The sequence below is a fragment of the Bos mutus genome, chromosome 10, assembly GCF_027580195.1.
Source record: "Bos mutus isolate GX-2022 chromosome 10, NWIPB_WYAK_1.1, whole genome shotgun sequence".
NCBI lineage: Eukaryota > Metazoa > Chordata > Mammalia > Artiodactyla > Bovidae > Bos > Bos mutus.
The window spans coordinates 43,144,065-43,167,396 of NC_091626.1; the positions used below are offsets into that span (position 1 = coordinate 43,144,065).

Sequence of the window (23,332 nt, forward strand, 5' to 3'; positions counted from 1 at the left end):
CATCACTGACTCGATGGACGTGAGTGTGAGTGAACTCCGGGAGTTGGTGATGGACAGGGAGGCCTGGCGTGCTGTGATTCACAGGGTCGCAAAGAGTCGGACACGACTGAGCGACTGAACTGAACTGAAGCATTATATTAGGTAATAGGACGTAGTCCCCACATAAAATCTGAACGACTTTCTAGTAACAGTGAAAACGGAAGATTGCTTTGAATTGACAGTCTCAATGTGAAGCACCAAATACGTGGTTCAGAAAGATGGTGGAGATTTAGAAGCATGAGCCTCGACTGACTGACTTTATTTGAAGAGAGCCAGGGTGAAAAGTTTGGAAGAAAGGTATTCTGGATTGAAAATTGTGATGTTTATGATGTATTAGAGACTAAGAGAAGCAGAAAATATGATTATAGAGAGGAAATATATCATTAAGTGAGGAAATGATATTCTGTTTTCTTCTGTTATTCCTTCATTCACCTACTTGCTTTAAATGAGAACCTACTAGAGTGCCAGATACCATACTGCGAATGGCAGAGACCAAGTGTACAAAATTAACTTAATCCTTAGACTCATTCGACCTGCAGTCTTAAGGGTAAGACAATCTTTAAATAAGTAATTGCTGTTATGTGTGAGTGTTATAATAATAAAAATAGTTATCAGAGAGCATATATACTGGGGAACCCAACCTAGTATATGGGGAAGGGTTTCTGGAGGACATTACATTTAAATCGAGGGCTGATGGTGTCTGACTCTTTGCAACCCCATGGACTATAGCCCACCAGGCTCCTCTGTCCATGGGATTCTCCAGGCAGGAATACTGGAGTGGGTTGCCATTTCCTTCTCCAGGGGATCTTCCTGACCCAGGGATCGAACCCAGGTCTCCCACATTGCAGGCAGACGCTTTAACCTCTGAGCCACCAGGGAAGCCCGATGGTGGAGTAGGAAAGAGCCAGATGAGTGAGTGGCAGAAGATCTTAGGAAGGAGGTGTAGGATAAAAGAACAGCAGGTGGGAGAACATGAGAAGTCGAGCATGCAAGCATGGGGATGAGGGAGGGCCACCATTTGAGGAACTGAGTCTGTGTTGATAGAGGAATGGTCCTGGGGAACCAGGGACTTGACAGGCTTAAGAAATAAGCAAATGCTTAAAGTGCATTGTAAACCAAATTTAAAAGATTTAGTATTGTGGTAAGAGCTGTGAGATTCCAATAACAGATTTTAAACTGGAAAGAGACATCAGATCTTTACAAATTTGAAGTACATCATGTTCATATATGTCAGTAACATATGATACAAGCAGTAGTAAGCCTCTTGCTGCTGCTGCTAAGTCACTTCAGTTGTGTCCGACTCTGTGCGACCCCATAGACAGCAGCCCACCAGGCTCCCCCGTCCCTGGGATTCTCCAGGCAAGAACACTGGAGTGGGTTGCCATTTCCTTCTCCAATGCATGAGAGTGAAAAGTGAAAGGGAATTCGCTCAGTCGTGTCCAACCCTCAGCGACCCCATGGACTCCAGCCTTCCCGGCTCCTCCAGCCATGGGATTTTCCAGGCAAGAGTACTGGAGTGGGATGCCATTGCCTTCTCTGAGTAAGCCTCTTAGATTCCAAGAAATATTTTTTTCCATAGCTTGTGCTCTAGTCCCGTATTAGAATTTGTTTCCATACTTCTTTTTTGAAGTATAGAATAGCTAGTGCCTTTGACTAACTTCAAAAAACAAATCCAGTTTTAATACTCCATGAGTCAAACACTAACTGATAAATTCAGCCTTGATGTTACTCTTAGAATTTGTCAGATGTTGACATTGCATGGACTCTGAGTCCAGTCTTCTAGGAACTAAGCCAAACTGAACCAAATTTGTAGTAAGCCTTTAGGATTGGATAGAAAGTCACCCACCCTCTGGAAATGAATAATTGACATGCTTTCTATTTGTGTGCACTCTGTAATTGCATGCATGATTTATGTCATCTGGTAAAACTTCTTAACTACTTGAATTAGTGTATTTTGTAATAGCAAATACTATTGCTATTTGAAATAGTATTCAATTGATACTGAAATTGATAAACATTATTTTGTGTTTGTGAGTAACTTCAGAAGGCGATTTGTAAACTTAGTTGATTGTGTTTTGCTTTGATGGGCGAATTCCTGAATTTTCAATCAAGTTAGCTATGTCAAAGAAATGTCAATTAGTCACTTTGTATCAGAAGTTTAGTTTCTAAATGTTTTTAATCACTGGTTGATGTATCTGTTTTAGTCACTCATTGAAGTCTTAATGTAAAACAATAATTTTCTTATGCTAAAATTGAATGGAGTACTTTAATTGAAATATTTTGGCAGTTTGAATGATATGTATACTTTGAAATGGTTTACTGCTTCTACTAACAGATGACAAACATTTTATTAAGAATAGGACATATCAGAATTTTGGAAACCATCAATATTTTGCACAGTTTCAACATACAAGTTTTCGTTATCATGGTTTAGTTAACACCAGTTATCTAACAACATGGTTCATGTTTTAGTTACCACCATACTTTTGTTTAATTGCATAAAATACCAACTTTGCTTCTAACTCTTCAGTCTACAATTCACTGTGTCAGTAACAGACGAGTACATTTAAGAGTTTTCATGTTACTTGCATATTACAGATATTTATTGGTTTAATTCCATGTACAAGGCCCTGGGCTTTGCCTTTGAAGTACAAGATAAATAAGACCAAAGACCCTTAATTGAGTGGAGGAAGGGAGTTACATAAAATCAATTATAATTGATTGGGATACATTATTCAGAATGCTAAGATGTACCTAACTGCTTTGGCAAGAGGGTTAGTGAAGACATAGAGATGGTAATATTTGGTTTTTATGTAGGATTTTGTCAGCCTGATGAGAAGGAAAGAGAAAGGCATACAACCAAGGAGGCAGAAAACATCAAGTTGTTTCACCAACTAGGCCAGAAAGTGAGTTATAGAACCTGGGGACAACTAAGCATCGAGGTGCACAGAAGGTTAGGATTTATGTAACCTACTGAGAGGTTATGAAACACTTCAGCAACAGAGGGACTTGGAAAGTTAAGTAGAGAAGTAAAATGATCAAATTTGCATTTTAAAAAGTAACAGATAGTTTTGTAAAAAATGATATTATAGTTCAGACAAGAGATGTTGAGGACTTAAACTAAAGCAATGTAATAAAAGGAAAGAAAGGGACACATTTAACAGCCATTTGAGAGGTAAATTCCATAGTATTTGCATAGAAAGAAAAACAGGGAGAAGTTGTAAGTTCAGCCTTAGAGAAATATATTCAACATTTTTCTTTGAGGGGAGGCTCCAAAATCACTGCAAATGGTGACTGCAGCCATGAAATTAAAAGACGCTTGCTCCTTGAAAGAAAAGTTATGACCAACCTAGACAGCATATTGAAAAGCAGAGATTACTTTGCCAACAAAGGTCTGTATAGTCAAAGCTGTGATTTTTCCAGTAGTCATGTGACAGTTGAATTATAAAGAAAGCTGAGCGCCGAAGAATTGATGCTTTTGAACTGTGGTGTTGGAGAAGACTCTTGAGAGTCCCTTGGACTGCAAGGAAATCAAACCAGTCCATCCTAAAGGAAATCAGTCCTGAATATTCATTGGAAGGACTGATGCTGAAGCTGAAACTCCAATACTTTGGCCACCTGATGCGAAGAACTGACTCCTTAGAAAAGACCCTGATGCTGGGAAAGATTGAAGGTGGGAGGAGAAGGGGACGACAGAGGATGAGATGGTTGGATGGCATCACCGACTCAATGGACATGAGTTTGAGTAAACTCCAGGAGTCGGTGATGGACAGGGAAGCCTGGTGTGTTGCAGTCCATGGGGTCACAGAGTCAGATATGACTAAGCAACTGAACTGAACTGAACTTAAAGATTTTAAATATTAGGTTAATATAATTACTCTTTGTATCATCTTGGAGGGGCTTCCCTGGTGGCACTAGTAGTAAAGAACTCACTTGCCAGTGCAGGAGACATAAGAGACACGGATTTGATCCCTGGGTCAGGAAGATCCCTTGGAGAAGGGAATGGCAACCCACTCCAGTATTCTTGTCTGGAGAAGCCCATGGACAGAGGAGCCTGTTGGGCTACAGTCCATGGGGTTGCAAAGAGTTCAACATGATTGAGTGGCTTAGCAAACACACATGATCTTGGTATGAAGGGAAAGTGTTAGTCGCTTAGTTGTGTCCAACTCTTTGCGAACCCATAGACTAGCCAGCCAGGCTTCTCTCTCTGTGGGATTACCCAGGTAAGAACACTGGAGTGGGTTGCCATTTCCTCCTCCATGATCTTGGTAGTCTTCGCTTAATTTGTTGAATGGATGGGGCGAGTGGGCAACAGTTACTGAGTTTTGGAATATTTACATGCGTCATTGCCAGTGTTTGCTCTTGTCATTTTATTGATTACTAAAAGTGTATGTCAGCTGAGTTAGCTCTGGGATTGGTTAAAAGCAGTTTCTTTCTGCTTTTCATAGCTGTGGAAAATCAGGAATATACTTATTTCTGGTATACTAGTAATCCTATTATAGTTACTTGAATTAAGTCATAGATCATGTGGTAGTGATGTAGTATAGAATGCACTGCTGAGAATCTCTTGGATTATTCTTCTAGAGTAAAGGATGATTCTGGAAGGAGGGTTGCTCTTCTAGAATAAGATTAAAAATAACTGAGGAATTTACTTCTGGTCTCTCTAGAACAGTCTTAAGGAAGAGAAGAATGATTTAGAAGTTGTTTCAGTTATTTTTATGTGATACAGAATATTCAGTTTATAATATACTTTTATTTAATCTCTAATATAAAATAAGTGGTTAGTTACATTATTTTTCTGAATTGCCTCTTTGCTGTTGATAATCTGTTTCTGTTCTTCACTTGTTTTAAACTCAGTTTAATTTTGTTTAGTAGTATATGTATTCTTCAAATAATTAAATAGCTACCAGCCATAACCTTTTTGAATTTTATTGTCTATAGCTGTCATTATTAAATCAATTGAATATATGTATAATATAAATATTCCTTCACATTTGGTGTTTTGAGAGTGAACTGATGAGTGACTTTGCAGTGTTGGCTGGTTCTAGGCACGACCTCCTGAAACCAGTCTTACTTGAATCACAATTTCCATGGTCCAGTTCTTATTATCTGGTGAAATGCCATATATATATATACACACACATACATATATATATATACATACACACACACACACATATATATATACACACATACATATATATGTATCTTAGGATATATCTTGAATTGATTAGCTTCTTGGTGCCTGTGAGGACTGGGGTCCATTATATACAAATTGACATTTCCAGTGTATGGATAGTATTGGAATAGAGAAATGGAGTCGTTTAAGTGACTATTTCCCCATAGTTCTTTGAGACCCTAATAAAAGAGCAGTCTCTGATGACAAGGTTTCTCCGCCTGGAGTTTGTTTCCCTTGGGCAGATCTGAGTGAACATAATTTTAGACTGTGAACCCATTTCATCTTGCCGACTTCTTAGCTGAGATTTCAGTTAGGTGCCTATTAGAAATGAAATCTGATCTCTCTGCCCCTGAGGATCTGTAGAGCCTCAAGCAAGAACCTAACCCCACTGAACCTGGTTTACTTATCTATATGAAGAATTTTAGATTGGGTTGATTCCTAAGGACCTTTTCAGTTCCCAGTTTATTTGGGTCTTTGTAAGCCTTCCTGTGATACTGGCAGGGAAAGGCACAAACTAATAAGCAAGTTGTAGAAAGATCCATGATGTCAGACTTATGGAAAGTATGTTGAAACTCCCACCAGAATTTTACTCGGCTCTTTGCCTGCAAGATGACTTGAAGTCTACTGCACAATAGTCCTGCTACCAGTGCAGGCCACTTAGCTCTGAGTTAGGAATGGCAGGTACCATGTTAAGGAAGGGCGGGAATGAAATACAGCCTCCATATTTCACTTATCAGCACTCTCCAGTCCCTCTGGCAAGCCCTGGGGTATTTCCACTTCATTTAATAATCCCTTTACCTCCCTTTTCTTCACTGGTGGCTCAGACGGTAAAGCGTCTGCCCGCAATGCGGGAGACCCAGGTTCAATCCCTGGGTTGGGAAGATCCCCTGGCAAAGGAAATGGCAATCCACTCCAGTAATATTGCCTGGAAAATCCCACGGACAGAGGAACCTGGTAGGCTACAGCCCATGGGATCGCAGAGTCGGACATGACTGAGCGACTTCACTTTCACTTTCATTGTCTATAGAACAGTTACGTGTTAGAACTCCCACACTAAGACCCAGGTAAAATGTCCCCTTTTCTTCAGAGCCTTATCAGTCTTCCACGTTTAAAGTTGTTTGCTCCTGTTGCATTTTGCTCTTTTATCTTTTTAGCTCGTTAAATTTATGTTTCCCTCACTTGAACAGCAAGAACCTCTAGGATGGGAATTCTGAGATAAGTGTAACTTAAGTATATATCCCCATGGCCTAGCTTAGAATCTGGCATATAGTAGGTCCTTGGAAAATGCTTATCGATTCGCGTATTGGTTGTGTATCCAAAGAGCAACACTTTGTCCAGTTTGCCTATTTGCTTTTTGGAAGTCTGAGTGATTAAAAAGACAAGAACTTCAGAGTACTATGTTTCAGGAATTGGTGAGGAAAGCAGATGGTAAAGCTCTTCTATTGTGAGGAACTTTTTTTTTTAGCAGAGGAAAGAAACTTTGAGGAAGGAGGCCAGTCAATTCCTACAGTAAATGAAGGATGAGGGGGAAGTAGCCAAGTGTGCTACTTTTAGCAGGAACAGCTCTCCCTCACCACTTAACACCTCCATTGTTTTTAAGCGTCTCTTCCCTCCAGCCCACACTGCAGGTGCCACTTAACAGTTTTCCTTACATCTCTAGTTGAACATTGACCATATATTCTTTTTTTTTTTTTTTTTTGACCATATATTCTGCAAAAAGCCTTATGATTAGTGGAATATTTCTTATAGTATACTTTGGACTATTTTAGATTTGGGTAATAGTCTGATTTGGAATCTATTTATAATGTTTCCTTGTGGCAAATCTAAATTCTAAGACTCAAAGGAATTTTTTGAACATAATCATTTCATGCTATAAGGATTGTCTTGAGCAAAAGATGATGTGAGAAAGAAGAGGAGGTTGATATGGTTTGATGCCCCGTGTCTAGGAGAGTCTGTGCCATACTTAGTGTAGACATGTTTTAATTCTGAATTTGAAGAAGAAAAAATGAATTTTTGAACATAGAACTAAATAAATCTTACATATTATTTTTCATGTTGGTTTCAGAGTAACTTCCTTGTTGTTTTCTTTTTGTTGTTGTTGTTTCCCAAACTTTAAACTTTTTATTTTGTGTTAGGGTATAGTCAGTGAGCATTGTTGTGGTAGTTTCAGTGAAAGGGACTCATGCATCCATTCTCTCCCAAACCTGCCTCGCATCGAGCCTGGCACATACCATTGAGCATGTGCTGTTCAATAGGTCCTTGTTGGTTATACCTTTTAAATATAGCGATGTGTACATTACTATGCCACAAGTCCCTAATTATCCCTTCCCCCTGCAACCGTAAGTTCATTGTCTAAGTCTGTGAGTCTCTTTCTGTTTTGTAAGTTCAGGTGATCATTTCCTTTTAGTTTCCACATGTAAAGGATGTCATATGATATTTCCCCTTCTCTTTCTGACTGACTTCACTCAGTATGGCACTCCTAGGTCTCTCCATGTTGTGGCAAATGGCATTATTTCATTCTTTTTAATGGCTGAGTAATATTCCATTGTATATATGTCCCACATCTTCTTAATCCATTCCTCTGTCGATGGACATTTAGGTTGCTTCCATGTCTTGGCTATTGTAAATAGTGCTGCAGTGAACATTGGGGTTTTTCTCTGGATATATGCCCAGGAGTGGGATTGCAGGGTCATATGTAGCTCTATTTTTAGTTTTGTTTTTTTTTTAAAGGAACTTCCATACTGTTCTCCGTAATGGTTGTGCCAATTTATATTCCCACCAACAGTGTAGAAGGTTTCCCTTCTCTCCAGAACCTCTTCAGCATTTGTTGTTTGTGGGTTTTTTGATGATAGCTATTCTGACCGGTGTGAGATGATATCTCACTGTAGTTTTGATTTGCATTTCTCTGATAACGAGTGATATTGAACATCTTTTCATGTGCTTGTTGGCCATCTGTGTGTCCTCTTTGGAGGAATGTCTATTCAGGTCTTTCTTATGCCCATTTTTTTGAGTGGGTTGTTTGTTTTGATGTTATTAAGTGTCATGAGCTGTTTCTCAATTTTGGAGACTAATCCCTTATTGATCACATCATTTGTAAATATTTTCTTCCAATCTGTAGGTTGTCTTTTCATTTTGTTTATTGTTTCCTTTGCTATACAAAAGCTTTGAAGTTTAGGTCTCATTTGTTTATTTTTGCTTTTATTTTCATTATTTTGGGAGATGAATCAAAAAAGATGTTGCTGTGATTTATGTTAGAGAGTGTTCTGCCTGTGTTTTTCTCTGAGAGTTTTATAATATCCAGTCTCACATTTAGGTCTTTAATCCATTTTGAGCTTATTTTTGTGTCTGGAGTTAAGGAATGATCTAATGTCATTTTTTTTGCATGTGGCTGTCCAGTTTCCCAGCACCATTTGATGAAGAGCCTGTCTTTCCAACATTGTGTAGTTTTGCCTTTGTTATAGATTAATTGACCATAGGTGAATGGGCTTATTTCTGGGTTCTCTATACTGTTCTATTGATCTATATTTCTGTTGTTGGCCAGTACCATACTGTTTTGATACTGTAGCTTTGTGGTATAGTCTGAAGTCAGGGAGCCAGATTCCTCCAGCTCTGTTTTTCTTTTTCAAGATTGCTTTGGCTGTTTGGGGTCTTTTGTGTCTCCATACAAATTTTGAGATTTTTTTTTCTAGTTTTATGAAAAATGCCATTGGTGCTTTGATAGGGATTGCATTGACTCTGTAGATTGCCTTGGTAGTATAGTCATTTTGACTGTTGATTCTTCCAGTCCATGAACATGGCATATCTTTCCATCTGTTTACGTCTTCTTCAGTTTCTTTCATCGGCATCTTATAGTTTTCAGAGTACAAGTCTTGTGTCTTCTTCAGTTCAGTCAGTTCAGTCGCTCAGTTGTGTCCGACTCTTTGCGACCCCATGAATCGCAGCACGCCAGGCCTCCCTGTCCATCACCAACTCCCGGAGTTCACTCACACTGACGTCCATCGAGTCAGTGATGCCATCCAGCCATCTCATCGGCTTATTCTGGGATTAATGTTTTCTTGATGTAATGAAGGATCTTTAAATTTTTCAATATAAGGATTCATTTATCAAACGTGTGCCAGTCACCTGTGCAATGTGCTAGAAATATAATGGTGATCAAAATAGGCATTGTCCTTGTCTTCTCAGTGTTTAGTAGGAAATTAAGAAACCCCTCGCCCCCATCCCAGGAACAACAAACGAAATGAATGCACATTTTGATAAGTGATGCTACAGTGTACTGAAATAAAGAATAAAGGAGGGACATAGGACACTGGAGGTCTTAGAGTGGTTAAGAAAAACTCTGAGACTATGGAACTTAAAATTTGGAAGACAGAAAACTAGACATTCAGAGAGTGTAGTGACACTTGCAAAGCCACTGAGGCAAAAAAGCTTACTTACTAGACAGTTCTTGGGATAAAAGGAAGGTAGGTGTGGCCTTGGCAGAGGAAGAGTAGCGCAAGATAAGTGTGGAAGAGGAGACGGGCTGTACTGGGTGAAAGTTTGTAGACTAGAAGTCATTTGGATTTCATTCTCAGTGCAGTTGCAAGCTGTTAAAGATTTTCAGCTGGGGGATTAACATGAAAGTGTTAAATAACTTTGGCTGTCGCGTAGAAAGTACTGGATGGAATCAAGGAGACTAGACAGGAGCCTGTTGGCAGTAGTTGGTGTAAGAGATAATAATGATGACCTGAAATAGGGTGGTGCCAGTGGAGACCGAAGTGGAGATTTTGGGAAGTGGAACTGAGGGGCTTGATGAATGTGCAGACTAGGGAAAGAGAATTCACTACTTTTAGCTTTCTAGCATGAGCAGCTTGGGTTGATTCTTAGGCCTACTTAATGACAGTAGAACTAGGAGAAAATTGGATTAAGTTTTGCATATATTGGACCTTCCTGAGTAGTTCAGGTGGTAAAGAATCTGCCTACAATGAGGGAGACCTGGGTTTGATCCCTGGGTTGGAATGTGGCAGCCCACTCCAGTATTCTTGCCTGGAGAATTCCATGGACAGAGAGGCCTGGTGGGCTACAGTCCATGGAGTCTCAAAGAGGTGGACATGACTGAGTGGCCAACACACTTTGTATATATTAAGTTTGACATTCTTCTGAGACATCCTGGTGGAGATGTGGGGTAGTCAGTAGGATGTATAAACTGGTGCTCTAAGCAGAAGGGTAGGCTGGAGATAAAAACTAGGAAGGTAAGTGCATAGAGGCCATGTAAAGTCACAAGAATGGATGAGATACCTAGGAGCCAGAGTGAGGAGTGCATGGTTTCTAGAAGGTGGGAGTGGCAACAGAGCATATGTAGCTGGGTTGGTTTCAGATAATTAGGAGGAGATATGTTTTCATCATAAGTCAAAGGCGGGAGACCCATACTGGCACAGATGCAAGGAGCTTTGTACATTTGGTTGGCCCTTAGGTGAAATAGTTTCAATCTGATGGCGTCTCTATTTTCTGAAGTAGAATCCATGGTTGTCTGCTGAGGAGAAGGAGGGTACACAGGCATTTGAGGAGGGTTGGCAAGTTTGAGATGCAGTGGTGAACAGAAGAAACGTGGTAGGATTGCCCAGCACTAGCTCTGATCCTGTTGGCCTTATATTTATAATGTTTCAATCTGCCTGGGTTGAAATGAAGGAGCTATTATGTTAAGATACACAGCTTTACATACACACACACACAATTTGTATAGTTAAGTATTTTTGAGGTGTTGTTAGCTCTACATTTGCCTTGGTGAATGAGTCTCAATTGGTTTATCATCATCTTCCTCAGGATTCTCATCAGAGTGTAAAGTTGTTTTTGCTACTTCTGAATAGAATAAATATATTCTTGTGATATCTGTAGTGGAGCCAGCTGTGGGACATGACGTGTAGGTATTAGCTTCAAAATAAGATATACAGTGTAATACCGAGCCAAAACTAAAGAAAGATTTTCTAGTAAGTAGGAAAATGTTGTCTTGCATATTTAAGAGAGCTCAGTCAAGCCTCTAACAAGTTTTGAAGTGACACTGTGACACAATGACTCTCTGGAGGGGCAGTCAAGTTAAAGAATAATTGGATATGTGTTTTAAGTTTTACCGGATTATCACTACTTAAGTAACGTTGAAATACCTTTTGTTCTTAAAAACAAGACTGAAAGTGCTTCTTGGACTTGTTATCCCCTTTCTGTTCATCTACCATCCATTATTCTACTCCCCAGTATAACAAAATGATCAGGAAAAGTTGTCTGTATTCCTTATTTCTACTTCCTCATTGCCCAGCCATTGCAATTCAAACTTTCATCCTGTCCACTCCCCTGCTAACTTCTTGCATGGCCTCTGAGTGTCACTCATGCTCAGCCCTACCCCTGCATTCTTCAAAATTATTTGATGACTTTGAAATAAAAAATCACTCCCCTGCTTAAAATCAAGTTTTAGACCCACACGCAAAGTGGTCTGGGCTGAGTCTAGGCATTACTCTGAAAAGTTGCTTGGATAATTCTAATGCCAAACAGGCTGGAAAACACTGCTCTAGTGGCCTCTCTCACACTCGGAAAGAGTAAAAGCTGAACAACCTTATGGGATACAGGGCTCCTGCCAAGCTCCCTGGTGTTTTACCTCTTCAATTCGAGTCATACTGGCTTTCTTCAAATATGTGGGAACTTTGTTCTTCTCATCACTGTATTTCTAGCACTAGAATAGTGCTTTCTGGTAAATGTTCAGTAGATATTTGTGTAATTAATGAATATTTTACAGATGTTGTTTGTTTCTTGATTATCTTGTGATTAGGGCTGATTAGGTTGCTGGCATTTTTGAGTCTTCAGGAATGCTACCAAAATTATACTGTTGGAACAAACATCACAGGCTCATCATTCCATCTTATTTATTTATGGCTGCTTTGGGTCTTGGCTGCGGCATGCAAGGTCTTCATTGCATCACACAGATTCCTCTCTTGCACTGATAGCGGATTCCTAACCACTGGACTATAGTCCCTTCAACTATTCTATCTTCTAAAACTGATTGCTTTTTTTACTGTCAGAATGCCTGCTTTTCTGTTTTTGTTTGCTGGTGTGTGCAGTGTTGACACTTCAGATCTTTCCTGGTGTCCTGCTTCTGTTTTTATTTGGGGTAATTTTTCTTTCCTATATTGATACTTACCCACTGTTTTCTGTCGGTAAAAAAGACTGGTCTTACCAGTGTTTCCAGTCGGTAAGAGAGTCTTTCTCTTTCTGTGGGTAAACAAACTGTTCATAGTGTTTCTAGTACATAATCTTTAGATTACATGTCCTTCTCCCCTGTGTTTATTCTTAATAGATGCCGTGGGGGGGTGCTGTTCCTTTGGTGTAAAAAACCAAGGTGGAATTGATGGGGAGGGTTAGATTCTAAAGAGGAAGATCATAGGAAGTACTTGTTTCTGAGGTCAGTGTTTGAAGCCTAATTGATGCAAGGTTGAGATTTTATTGAATCTGGGCCTGTAAAATCTTTCTGTAAAAATCCATGTAGTAAATATTTAGGGTTTGGTGAGTTAAGTCCTTGAGTGCAGGGTGGTCAGCCCCATGCATGGCAGCTGGGGAAATGCTGGGAATTTAATGGCCCTAAGAGCAACCCTCAACCAACTGGATAGATCCTCCACCTTTCTCTTTCCTTAGGAGGAGAATTCTAAGTCATGTTTTATGTGATTCCTCAGAGGGGCTCTTGCAGGACTGAACTCCAGTTATCCACAGAAGTTAATGAGTTCTTAATAGACTTTTCTCCCGTGTCTCACTTTTCCTAATCCCCTAAGGTATGCTTCCTGGGATCTCCCCCTCCCCCATCCCACCTCAATAAGCTACTTGCACCAGAGTTCTTATTTCAGGGTTGTCTTTTGATTTAAGACAAAGGAAATCCAAATGACTTAAGTCAGTATTAACAAAACTATTACTATTAGCAGCATACAGCTTTTTCCTCTCTTCTCCCTGCACTGGGAATATATGTTGTGGCTTCCTTAGTGATTGACATTGGTAGCAGAAGTAAATGGGCTGAAGAAGAAAGTATTAGATACTAATCTACCATTTCTTCAGTTCAGCTCAGCCTTGCGACCCCATGGACTATAGCCTACAGGCTCCTCCGTCCATGGGATTTTCCAGGCAAGAATACTGGAGTGGGTTGCCATTTCCTTCTCCAGGAGATCTTCCCGACCCAGGGATTGAACCCGGGTCTCCTACATTGTAGGCAGACTCTTTACCATCTGAGCCACCAGGGAAGTCAGTGGTTACTGTCATTCTTTACAAATGATCTTTTTCTGTCTTCAGCTCTTTGTTCCTAAAGAAAACAGTAAACCATCTGTAACATGTGAGACATTTACTTCATAGTATACAAAAAAGGTCCTAGTCTTGGTTTTCTGCTTGTGAGCCAGATTGGATTTACTGTTTCTAAAAGTTGATAAATTCTGTGCTGGAAAGTAACTTAAGAGACCAGGTACTATATATTGAATACATTGTGTCACAAGTGAGTAGTTGTAAAATATGTATTTCTGCAGCCAAACTTCAAATAACATAATTGACAGGGCTTTCCCAAAACAAATACTGAAATTTCAAAATGCAGTAAAATCACAAGTAACAGTTTTCCCATTAAAGTACTTACTCATTAAAATATTTTTTTACTATCTGGGGGAATTGAAGGTCTTTTTCCCTCTTGTGATCTGTTTCTTCAGTAATGAGGAGAATTATATCAGTTACCTTTCACCATTATAGAACGTGTTTCTAGGCTTATAGTGTGGTAATTTGATGTTTTACTATCTGAGGCTTTCAGGGAGACAAGTTGTGCTAAACAAAGTTTCAGGTTTAGTATATACTTTTAAACTCATCTTCTTAAAATAGACCAGTTCTTTTTAAAACTGTATTCAAATGAGCTTTATATCAGAATCATGATGATAGTTTTCTCCCCCTGCCCCCCCCGCCCCCCGCCCTCTGGAAAGCTTTGTTTTGCTATGTTGTTGTTGTTTTAATATCCTGTTCCCCCTTTTTGGTTCTTAGTTCATCATATAATTGATCCCCACATTCTTCACTTTTATTGCTACTTTAATAACCAGCTGAAATTGGATTTTATTTGTAAATTTATTGCTATGATCTGTATCTGGAGGGAGCCAAATCTTCTGTAAATTACACTTTTCTGTATTTCAGTTCAGTTCAGTTGCTCAGTCGTGTCCAACTCTTTGTGACCCCATAGATTGCAGCACGCCAGGCCTCCCTGTCCATCACCAACTCCCGGAGTTTGCTCAAACTCATGTCCATTGAGTCAGTGACGCCATCCAAACATCTCATCCTCTGTTGTCCCCTTCTCCTCCTGCCTTCAATCTTTCCCAGCATCAGTCTTTTCAGATGAGTCAGCTCTTCGCCTCAGGTGGCCAAAGTATTGGAGTTTCAGCTTCAACATCAGTCCTTCCAATGAATATTCAGGACTGATCTCCTTTAGGATGTGCTTGTTGGATCTCCTTGCAGTCCAAGGGACTCTCAAGGGTCTTCTCCAACGCCCCAGTTCAAAAGCATCAGTTCTTCAGCATTCAGCTTTCTTTATAGTCCCAACTCTTTCTTAATTTAGTTTCTTTTAATTTAATTGTATATGAGTGTTAAATAGTTTAACAGGTATTAACGTTTTTTCTTGTGCCAAAATATATTGGGGGGAAATAGTTACTTTTCTTGGAATATATTTGGGTGTGTGGTTGGGATGTAGTTTTTTTGTTTTTGTTTTCTCTCAAGTTAAGTGTTACTCATGGATATTTTCTTTTCCAGGCTCTTCTTTACCTAGGATAGTGGTTTTTGTTCTTTTTCGTTCCATCTTACTTCTCACCACCCCTTAGCCTCAACATGCTTCTGCAGCCTCATATACCTCACCTTTCTCACCAACTTTATCATCAGAATGTCCATTGCTCAAAGCTGGGCTAAGAATCCACCAACTCCATGTCATTATTTATACGTCCTTTTGATTCCAGTCCCCAGGGTCCTCTATGTTCTCTGAATGCTTACAGAGAGTACATACTCTGTTATATGTGTGTCATGCTTCCTTTGTCATGTGTGTGTCTACTTTAAGCATTATTAGTTACCCTGTGTATTCTGCCTCTGCTGCCTTCTATATTAGCTTTTAAGGGCAGTGTTTTCTCAGCTGTTTGGTATTTCTTTTAGGATTTCTTTAGTATTACTTATCACATAACAGGCACGTAGTATTTAACTAATTGTTCATATTAAATACCTAGTTGCTTAGTTTTCTGCTTGTAATTTCTCTCAAGGCAGTCCTGCAGATTTTTAAGTGTTTTGTTTGTTTTTTTAATAGATGTAAAAAAAGATTGGTCTGACCATGCTCTGTGGTGGGAAAAGAAGAGAACTTGGCTTCTCAAGACGCATTGGACCTTGGATAAGTATGGCATTCAGGCAGATGCTAAGCTTCAGTTCACCCCCCAGCACAAGCTGCTCCGCCTGCAACTTCCCAACATGAAGTATGTGAAGGTGAAAGTGAATTTCTCTGATAGAGTCTTCAAAGCTGTTTCTGACATCTGTAAGACATTTAGTAAGTACTATATCAGTTCTTCATGAAATTATGGGTTGTATGATATGTATATGGCTGACATTGAGGAGTAGGGATTGGGGTGAGCAATCTGTGCTTGTGTGTATGTGAAATTATTACTTTATTCTTTAACGTTTTTACATTTAAGATAAAGAAATACTGAGTTAAACTAGAACAGGAGTCTGGTAGAGCTCTTTGCTTTCTAGAAGTATATTGTATATTTATTATTATTGAATACCTCCTTCTGATGACTTTATTTTTATGGAAAGGAGAAGGGAGCAATCAGAGCAATGTAGCTTTTGTAGTGTTTCAGTGCAAATCAGTATTTGCATTGATTCAGGCAGATTGTGTCACTTCCTTCACTGAAGGGCTGACACAGTTCCTAAGGAAATGACCACGTGTGTTGGCATCCTTCCTTAACCAGTCTACAGTTTGACCACTCTTGTAGCAGTTCTGTTTATGTTTTCTGAAATGAGATGTGGATTACGTTTGGTTGACCCAGTTCTGTCATATGACAGGAAGTATTTAACCATCAGAGAAAATCTGAATCACTGTCATCATTAGTACATAATTCTGTCATACCATAGATTTGGGGAAAATACAGGACATTACTGTTTTGATCTAATAACTCAAATTGCAAGGTTTTTTATGTTTAATGGAATTTCTAAGAAGAAAAATAAAAATACAGAAAAATATTAAGACCTATGTAGCATTCACCTAAATATCATCTAGAATTAATAGTTGATATTTTGTCATTTGCTAAACTTTTAAAGTCAAATAATATAGGTAAAGTTCTTGATTCGTATTCTTGTCTAATTTCCCTTTATAAAGCAGCTACTGTCATAAGGTTAGTGTGTATCTTTCCAGTACTTTTGAAAATACATAAAGACACATACATACACATAAACATATTCATATCTGTGAGTGTATATACTCAAAAAATATGTTACTATAGTTGTTGTACAGTATCTTACATTATTTTGTACATGTGTGGTGGAATTTCTCTTTTGTGTTGGTGTAGAAGTAGAAGGTAGAATTGTTTTGTTTTAAGTGTATACATAATTCATTTCAGATACTGCCAAATTGCACTCCCAAGTGGTTATACCAGTTTACATTCCAACTCGCACTGTGTGAAAACCCATTGCCCGAAGCCATCACTAACACATGAATGTTGTCAGTTTTTATTGTTTGTTTCTCTGAGTGAAAAAAATTTTAGTTTATAAAGATAACTATGTTTTTATGTCTTAACTGGCCGTTTCAGTTTCTTTTTTGAATTGCTTGTTTATATCACTTATCAATTTTTTTTAATTAATAAACTTTTTTTAGAGTAGTTTTAGGTTCACAGCAAGATGGAGCAGAAAGTACATTTTTACTTTGAGAAAAATGTACCTATTTACTCTCATAGCAGAAAGTACCTGTTTACTCTCATTCCCACACATACAGCCTCCCCACTGTCAACACTCCACACCAGCATGGGACATTTGTTATAATGATAAACCTTCATTAACACATCATTATGACCCAGACTGCATGGTTTACATTAGGGTTTACTCTTGATATTGTATAGTCCACAAGTTTGGATGAATGTATAACCATTATTATAATACCATACAGAATAGTTTTACTGTTCTGTAAATCAGTGCTCTGCCTTTTCATCCCTCCACTACCAACCCATGGCAACAGTTCATCTCTTTACTGTCTCCATAATTCTGCTTTTTACAGAATGTCGTACAATTGGAATCATACAATATATAGCTTTTTCAGATTATCTTTTGCTTAGTAATACAGATTTAAATTTCCTTCATGTCCTTTGATGGCTTGATAACTCATTTTTTTTAAAGCGCTGAATAATATCCCATTGTCTGGATGTGTCAGTTTATTTTCCACACCTACTCACAGATATCTTAGTTGTTTCCAAGTTTTGCAACTATAATAAAGGTGCCGTAAACATTTATGTGCAGATTTTTTTGTGAACATGTGGCTTTTACTCCTTTGGGTAGATTCTAAGGAGAATGGTTGTTGGACCATATGGTAGGAAAATGCTTAGTTTTGTGGGAAACTGCTAAACTGTCTTCCAAAGTAGCCATGTCATGCTGTGTTCACATTCAGTAGTGCTCTAAATCCTCACCAGCATTTGGTGGTGTCTGTGTTCTCGATTGTGGACACTCTGATCGATGTGTAGTGGCTTAGCACTGTTATAATTTTGCATTTTAATTATGACATAAAATGTCAGACATATTTTTATATGTTCATTTGCCACCTATGCATCTTTGGTGAGGTGTCTGTTTAAAAGTCTGTGACTTATTTTTTAGTCAAGCTTTTTTTTTTTTTACTGTTATATTTTAATAGTTCTTTGTATACTTTGGGTAACAATCCTTTGTCAGATATGACTTGCAAATATTTTATCCTGGTCAGTGGCTTTTCTTTTTCTTTGGCAGTTTCTTTCACAGAGCAGAAATTTTTAATTTTTATAAAGTCTAGCATATCAGTTATTTCTTTAATAGTATGGTGTGTAATTATTTTTTATAAATACATTATTGAATTTGATTTTCTAGCAGTTTATTAAATATTTTTGCATTTATGTTCATTAGAGATATTGTTCTATAGTTTTCTTGCAGTGTCTCTGTTTGATTTTAGCATTAAAAGTAATGCTAGCCTCATAGAATGCATTAGGAAGTATTTCTTCTGCTTCTGTCTTCTGAAAGAGATTGTAGAATATTAGTATAATTTCTTCCTCAAAGGTCAAGGAGGAAAGCTCCTTGACATGGGTTTTGGCAATGATTTTTTGGATATAGCATCTAAAGCACAGGCAAAAATAAACAGGTGGGATTACATCAAACAACAAAATTTGTATGCAGCAAAAGAAATGATCAGCAAAATGAAATATAATCTATGGAATAGGAAAAAATATCTGCAATCCATATATTTTATAAGGAGTTAATATCCAAAATATATAAAGAGCTCCATATCAAAATCCCCCAAAAATGGGCAAAAGACCTGAATAGACATTTTCCAAAGGAGTTTTACAAATGGTCAACGAGGTACGTGAAAATGTGCACATCACCACTGATCATTAGGAAAATACAAATTAAAACCACAGGAGATATAGCTTACATTTGTTAAAATTCAGTTCAGTTCAGTCGTTCAGTCGTGTCTGACTCTTTGCGACCCCATGGACTACAAGCACGCCGGGCTTCCCTGTCCATCACCAACTCCTGGAGCTTGCTCAAACTCATGTCCATCGAGTCAGCGATGTTAGTCTTGTTAGAATGGCTGTATCATCACAAAGCCAAGTGATAAAATGCTGGCAAGGATGTAGAGAAGAGAACCCTTGTGCACTCTTGGTGGGACTGTAAATTGGTGTAGCCACTATGGAAAACTGTGGAGGGTCCTCAAAAAACTAAAAGTAGACTACCATATGACCCAGCATTTCCACTTCTGGGAACATATCCAAAGGAAATTCAAACATTGGGTCAAAGAGGTAACTGCACCCCCATGTTCATAGCAGCATTATTTATAATAGCCAAGACATGTAAACAAGGTCAAAAGGTGCAAGATAAGTTAAGTACTTGGGAAGGTGGTATATGCATGTTGACGAGAGCTAACGCTACTGTATGGTTTATTTGGAAGTTGTTAAGAGAGTAGGTCATAAGTTCTTAACGCAAGGAAAATACTGTGGTGATCAGTATATGTAAGTTCACAGTATATGTACGTCAAGTCATTATGCTGTACACCTTAAACTTACACAGTGTTGTATGACATACCTGAGGTATGTCAGGCATACCTCAATAAAACTAGAAAAAATGTTTGGTAGAATTTAAGTGAACCAGTCTGGCCCTAGTGCTTTCTGTTTTGGAAGGTTATTATTGATTCAATTTTTTTAATAGGTAAAGGCTTACTCAGATTGTCTGTTTCTTTTCTTGTGTGACTTTTGGCCGACTACTTTCTTAGTTTTTTATTTGGTAAAAATTATCTTGGTTTTTTTTGGTTATATAAGAAAATGCTCCTGTGTCGTGATTAAATGAGGTTCTTTGTTATATTTTACTTTCCTTTTTTAAAGAAACACTTCTGGCAAAAGCATGCCAGAACTTACATAAAAGCGCTTTTATATAAGGTGAGTTCTGACATGCAGGCTTTACAAGTGAAGAGCCTTATTAAGAGTAAACGGAGAGTTCATTTGTGTCATTTTTTAGATCCCACATGTAAGTGATACATGAATATTTCTCCTTGTCTGACTTTACTTCATATTCTGATGTGTCCTGGCCTAGTTTTAAGTTTATTCTGTTTTTATTGTAATTCTTAGATTTATGGATTTACAGTTATCAAATTTGTGTAATTTTCAACCATTAGTTCTTCAAATAATTTTTGGTGTCCCTTCCCACACTTGCTATCATTTGCTGGACTTGTTTCATATATGCTAGAGCAATTGTTATTCTTCTGTAAGTTGCTGATGTTCTTTTCCTTTTTTTGGTCTTTATTCTCAGTTTCATCTTGGATAGTGTTCACTGCTATCTTCAAATTCATTGATGTTCTGTTAATCCCATCCAGTATTCATTTCAGATGTAGTTTTAATTTGTTTTCATTATTTGTATGGCTTTCCTTTCTTAAACACGTGGAGTGTACTTAAAATAGCCATTTTCATATCTTTGATTACTGATTCTATAATTGTTTATATAATCAATTCTATAATTGATTATATAATCTGTTATACCACCCCCTCCAACTTTACTCCTGCCTCTTTTTTGTCTGGTAATTTCTGTTTGAATGTTAGAGTCTGTTAATTTTACACTGTTGGCTGGATTTCTTTGTGTATTCCTTTAAGTAATGTTGGGGTTTTGTTTTTTTTCTGCTAGATTTTTCAGTCAGATTACCTGGAATCAGTTGAATCCTTTTGATACTTGCTTTTAAGCATTAAGGGCAAGTCCATTAGTCTGGAGCTAATTTTCTTCTGGGGATTCTTCTCAATATCCAGTGTATTAGGAAAACTTTACCTCACAGGTACACAGATCTGTATTCACCCAGATCCCAGAGGATCCCTGCAGATCTCCAGAGCTCTCTTCTCTCTGGTACTCTGACCCACAAATTCTAGTCATCTTGGCCTCCCTGGGTTCCATCTCAGATGTCTCAACTCAGCAAGACCTGACTCTGTTTGCCCCTCCCCACTCTGAACTACTTCTAGACAGTAAACTGGTATACTCAAACAGCTCATTGTTTTTTTTCTCTCCTCTCCTGTGCTCCTTGTTGTCTAATATCTGAAAAACTTTCTTTCTTACTCCTTTATTGTTTAAATAAAGCAGGAGGCTAAATCACATTCTTGTTACTCTGTCTTGTTGTTAGTTGCTAAGTCATGTCCAACTCTTTGCAACCCCGTGGACTGAAGCACACCAGGCTTCCTGTCCTCCACTGTCCCCTGGAGTTTGCTCACATTCATGTCCATTGAGTTGATGATGCCATCCAACCATCTCATCCTCTCTGTTGCCCCCTTCTCCTCCTGCCTTCAATCTTACCCAGCATCAGGGTCTTTTCTAATGATTGAGTCAGCTCTTTGCATCAGGTGGCCAAAGTATTGGAGCTTCAGCTTCAGCATCAGTCCTTCCAGTGAATATTCAGGGTTGATTTCTTTAGGATTGACTGGTTTGATCTCCTTGTTAGCTTCTAGAGGCCTCCTAAATTCCTTGACTTGTGACCCTCCTCCTTTTTCAAAGTCAGCAATAGCAAGTCCAGCTCTTCTTACTTCTCAAGTCTATATGACCTCTCCTGTCTTATCTCTCCTCTGCTTCCTTCTGCCTTTCTTTTCTGTTAGGCAGGCTTCTTGTAATTGCTTTGGACCCACTGAGAGAATTCAGGCTAATCTCCCTAAAGTCAGTTGATCAGTAACCTTAATTCCATTTGCAAAGTCTCTTCACAGCAGTTGCTAGATTAGTGTATGATTGTATAACCAGGAGCAAAAATTTTAAGGGGCTGTCTCTAGAATTCTGCCTGCCACAGATTCCTTTCTATAATGTCTTATCAGTCACTGATTTTCCATTCATACAGATACCTGATAGGAAGCTCTAGTTGAATGGGGTTTAGCTTGTTTAGCTTGTCCCTCTAAGGGGTATTAGACATTGAGCAAACCTTTCCAAATGTCAGTATCTAAAGGATCTTTTCTCTGGGGCTTTTCAGGTTTTCCTCTAAGGAATCCTAAAGGGCTTGTATCTAAGGGGTAGGTGTAACTTAGTATGGGACAGGATTCATTTTTCTTGTCTCTCTTTGGAGCACATGATCATGCTTGATGTTTAGCATAGTGAGTCCATGTGTTTCCCATTGGTGTTTCCTGCAGACACCTTGATTTTGTGTTTACTAAGAATTTGCTTGTCTCCCATCTGGCTTTTGTCTCAACATTTTTCTGATGTTGCTGATCTGATGTTTTTTTCCTGTTTTGTCCTTTTAGGTTCATATTTTATTTCTTTACATTTTGGTATGATTTTTTGGAAAAGAGTGAAAGTAAATGCAAGAACTAAACCTACATGTTTAATTGGAAACTCTTAAGAAAATTCTGCTTTTAAACAAAATCTGTTTTATTATTTTACCTGAGTACCCTTCTCCCCTCCTTCATTTCCCATTTCCTCAGCCCCATAATTTTTGAGATACATATGCACTATGTATATTACATAATTATATAGGTAATTTATGTTACCTGTCTTCCACTAGACTTGTACTCTACTTGATAACATTGATTTTGAACCTTGGATTTTATTGCTGTATAGTTTATCATTTTGTTATAAATAGATCCTAGATCACTGTTTTGTGTGCTGCTGCTGCTGCTGCTAAGTTGCATCAGTCGTGTCTGACTCTGTGCGACCCCATGGACTGCAGCCTACCAGGCTCCTCCGCCCTTGGGATTTTCCAGGCAGGAGTACTGGAGTGGGGTGCCATTGCCTTCTCTGACTGTTTTTTGTAGTGACTCATAAATGCTGCTATCTCTTTATTATTGAACTATAATTTAGCATAAAGGAAAGGCAGCATTGTATTTTGGTATGCCCATTTTAAAGATTTTACATCTCATAGTCCTGTAAGTGTATTTTATCTTAATCTAAATCTTATTTAATTATTTGTGTTCTTCACCAAGCCCACTCTTACACATGTGATTCAGATTCCTAAATTCACTAGTTTAATTTCTTCCTGATGTAAGACACAGAGTAAATACATAAGTCCTAAGTTCCTGTAGCATTAAAACAGTATCGCATATGGATTTACCTTTTTTGGTTATTGCTGTAATGAAATGAAAATCACTTACTCACAGACTTCATGTGTAGCCAACAGCTACCTTGCTGCATATAGAACCGCCTATCATTAGAGAAATAAGATGTCGTTCTCCTCTTCCTACCCCTTCCCTTAGCTGCAAGTTCTCAAGAAAAAGTTGGAATCAAAATTACCTGTAGAGATTTAAAATTGAGATACGATTGACACATAAACGTAAACATCAGGTGTACAACATAATGATTCTGTGTTTATATGTATTGTGACATGATCACCACAATAAGTTTAGTTAACATCCATCACTAGAACTTTTATAAAACAAGCTGTTG

The 23,332-nt window shown here is 38.3% G+C and overlaps 1 protein-coding gene across 6 annotated transcripts in view; it reads left to right on the plus strand.

The window, feature by feature from the left end:
* The window catches only part of FERMT2 (FERM domain containing kindlin 2), a 75,744-nt gene that overhangs the window by 11,560 nt on the left and 40,852 nt on the right, over positions 1–23,332 (plus strand). For all 6 annotated transcript variants that reach the window (XM_070377835.1, XM_070377837.1, XM_070377839.1 and 3 more), the window contains exon 3: positions 15,531–15,764. In XM_070377835.1, the coding sequence (XP_070233936.1) occupies positions 15,531–15,764 (234 nt within the window). The remainder of the gene's footprint in view (positions 1–15,530; positions 15,765–23,332) is intronic.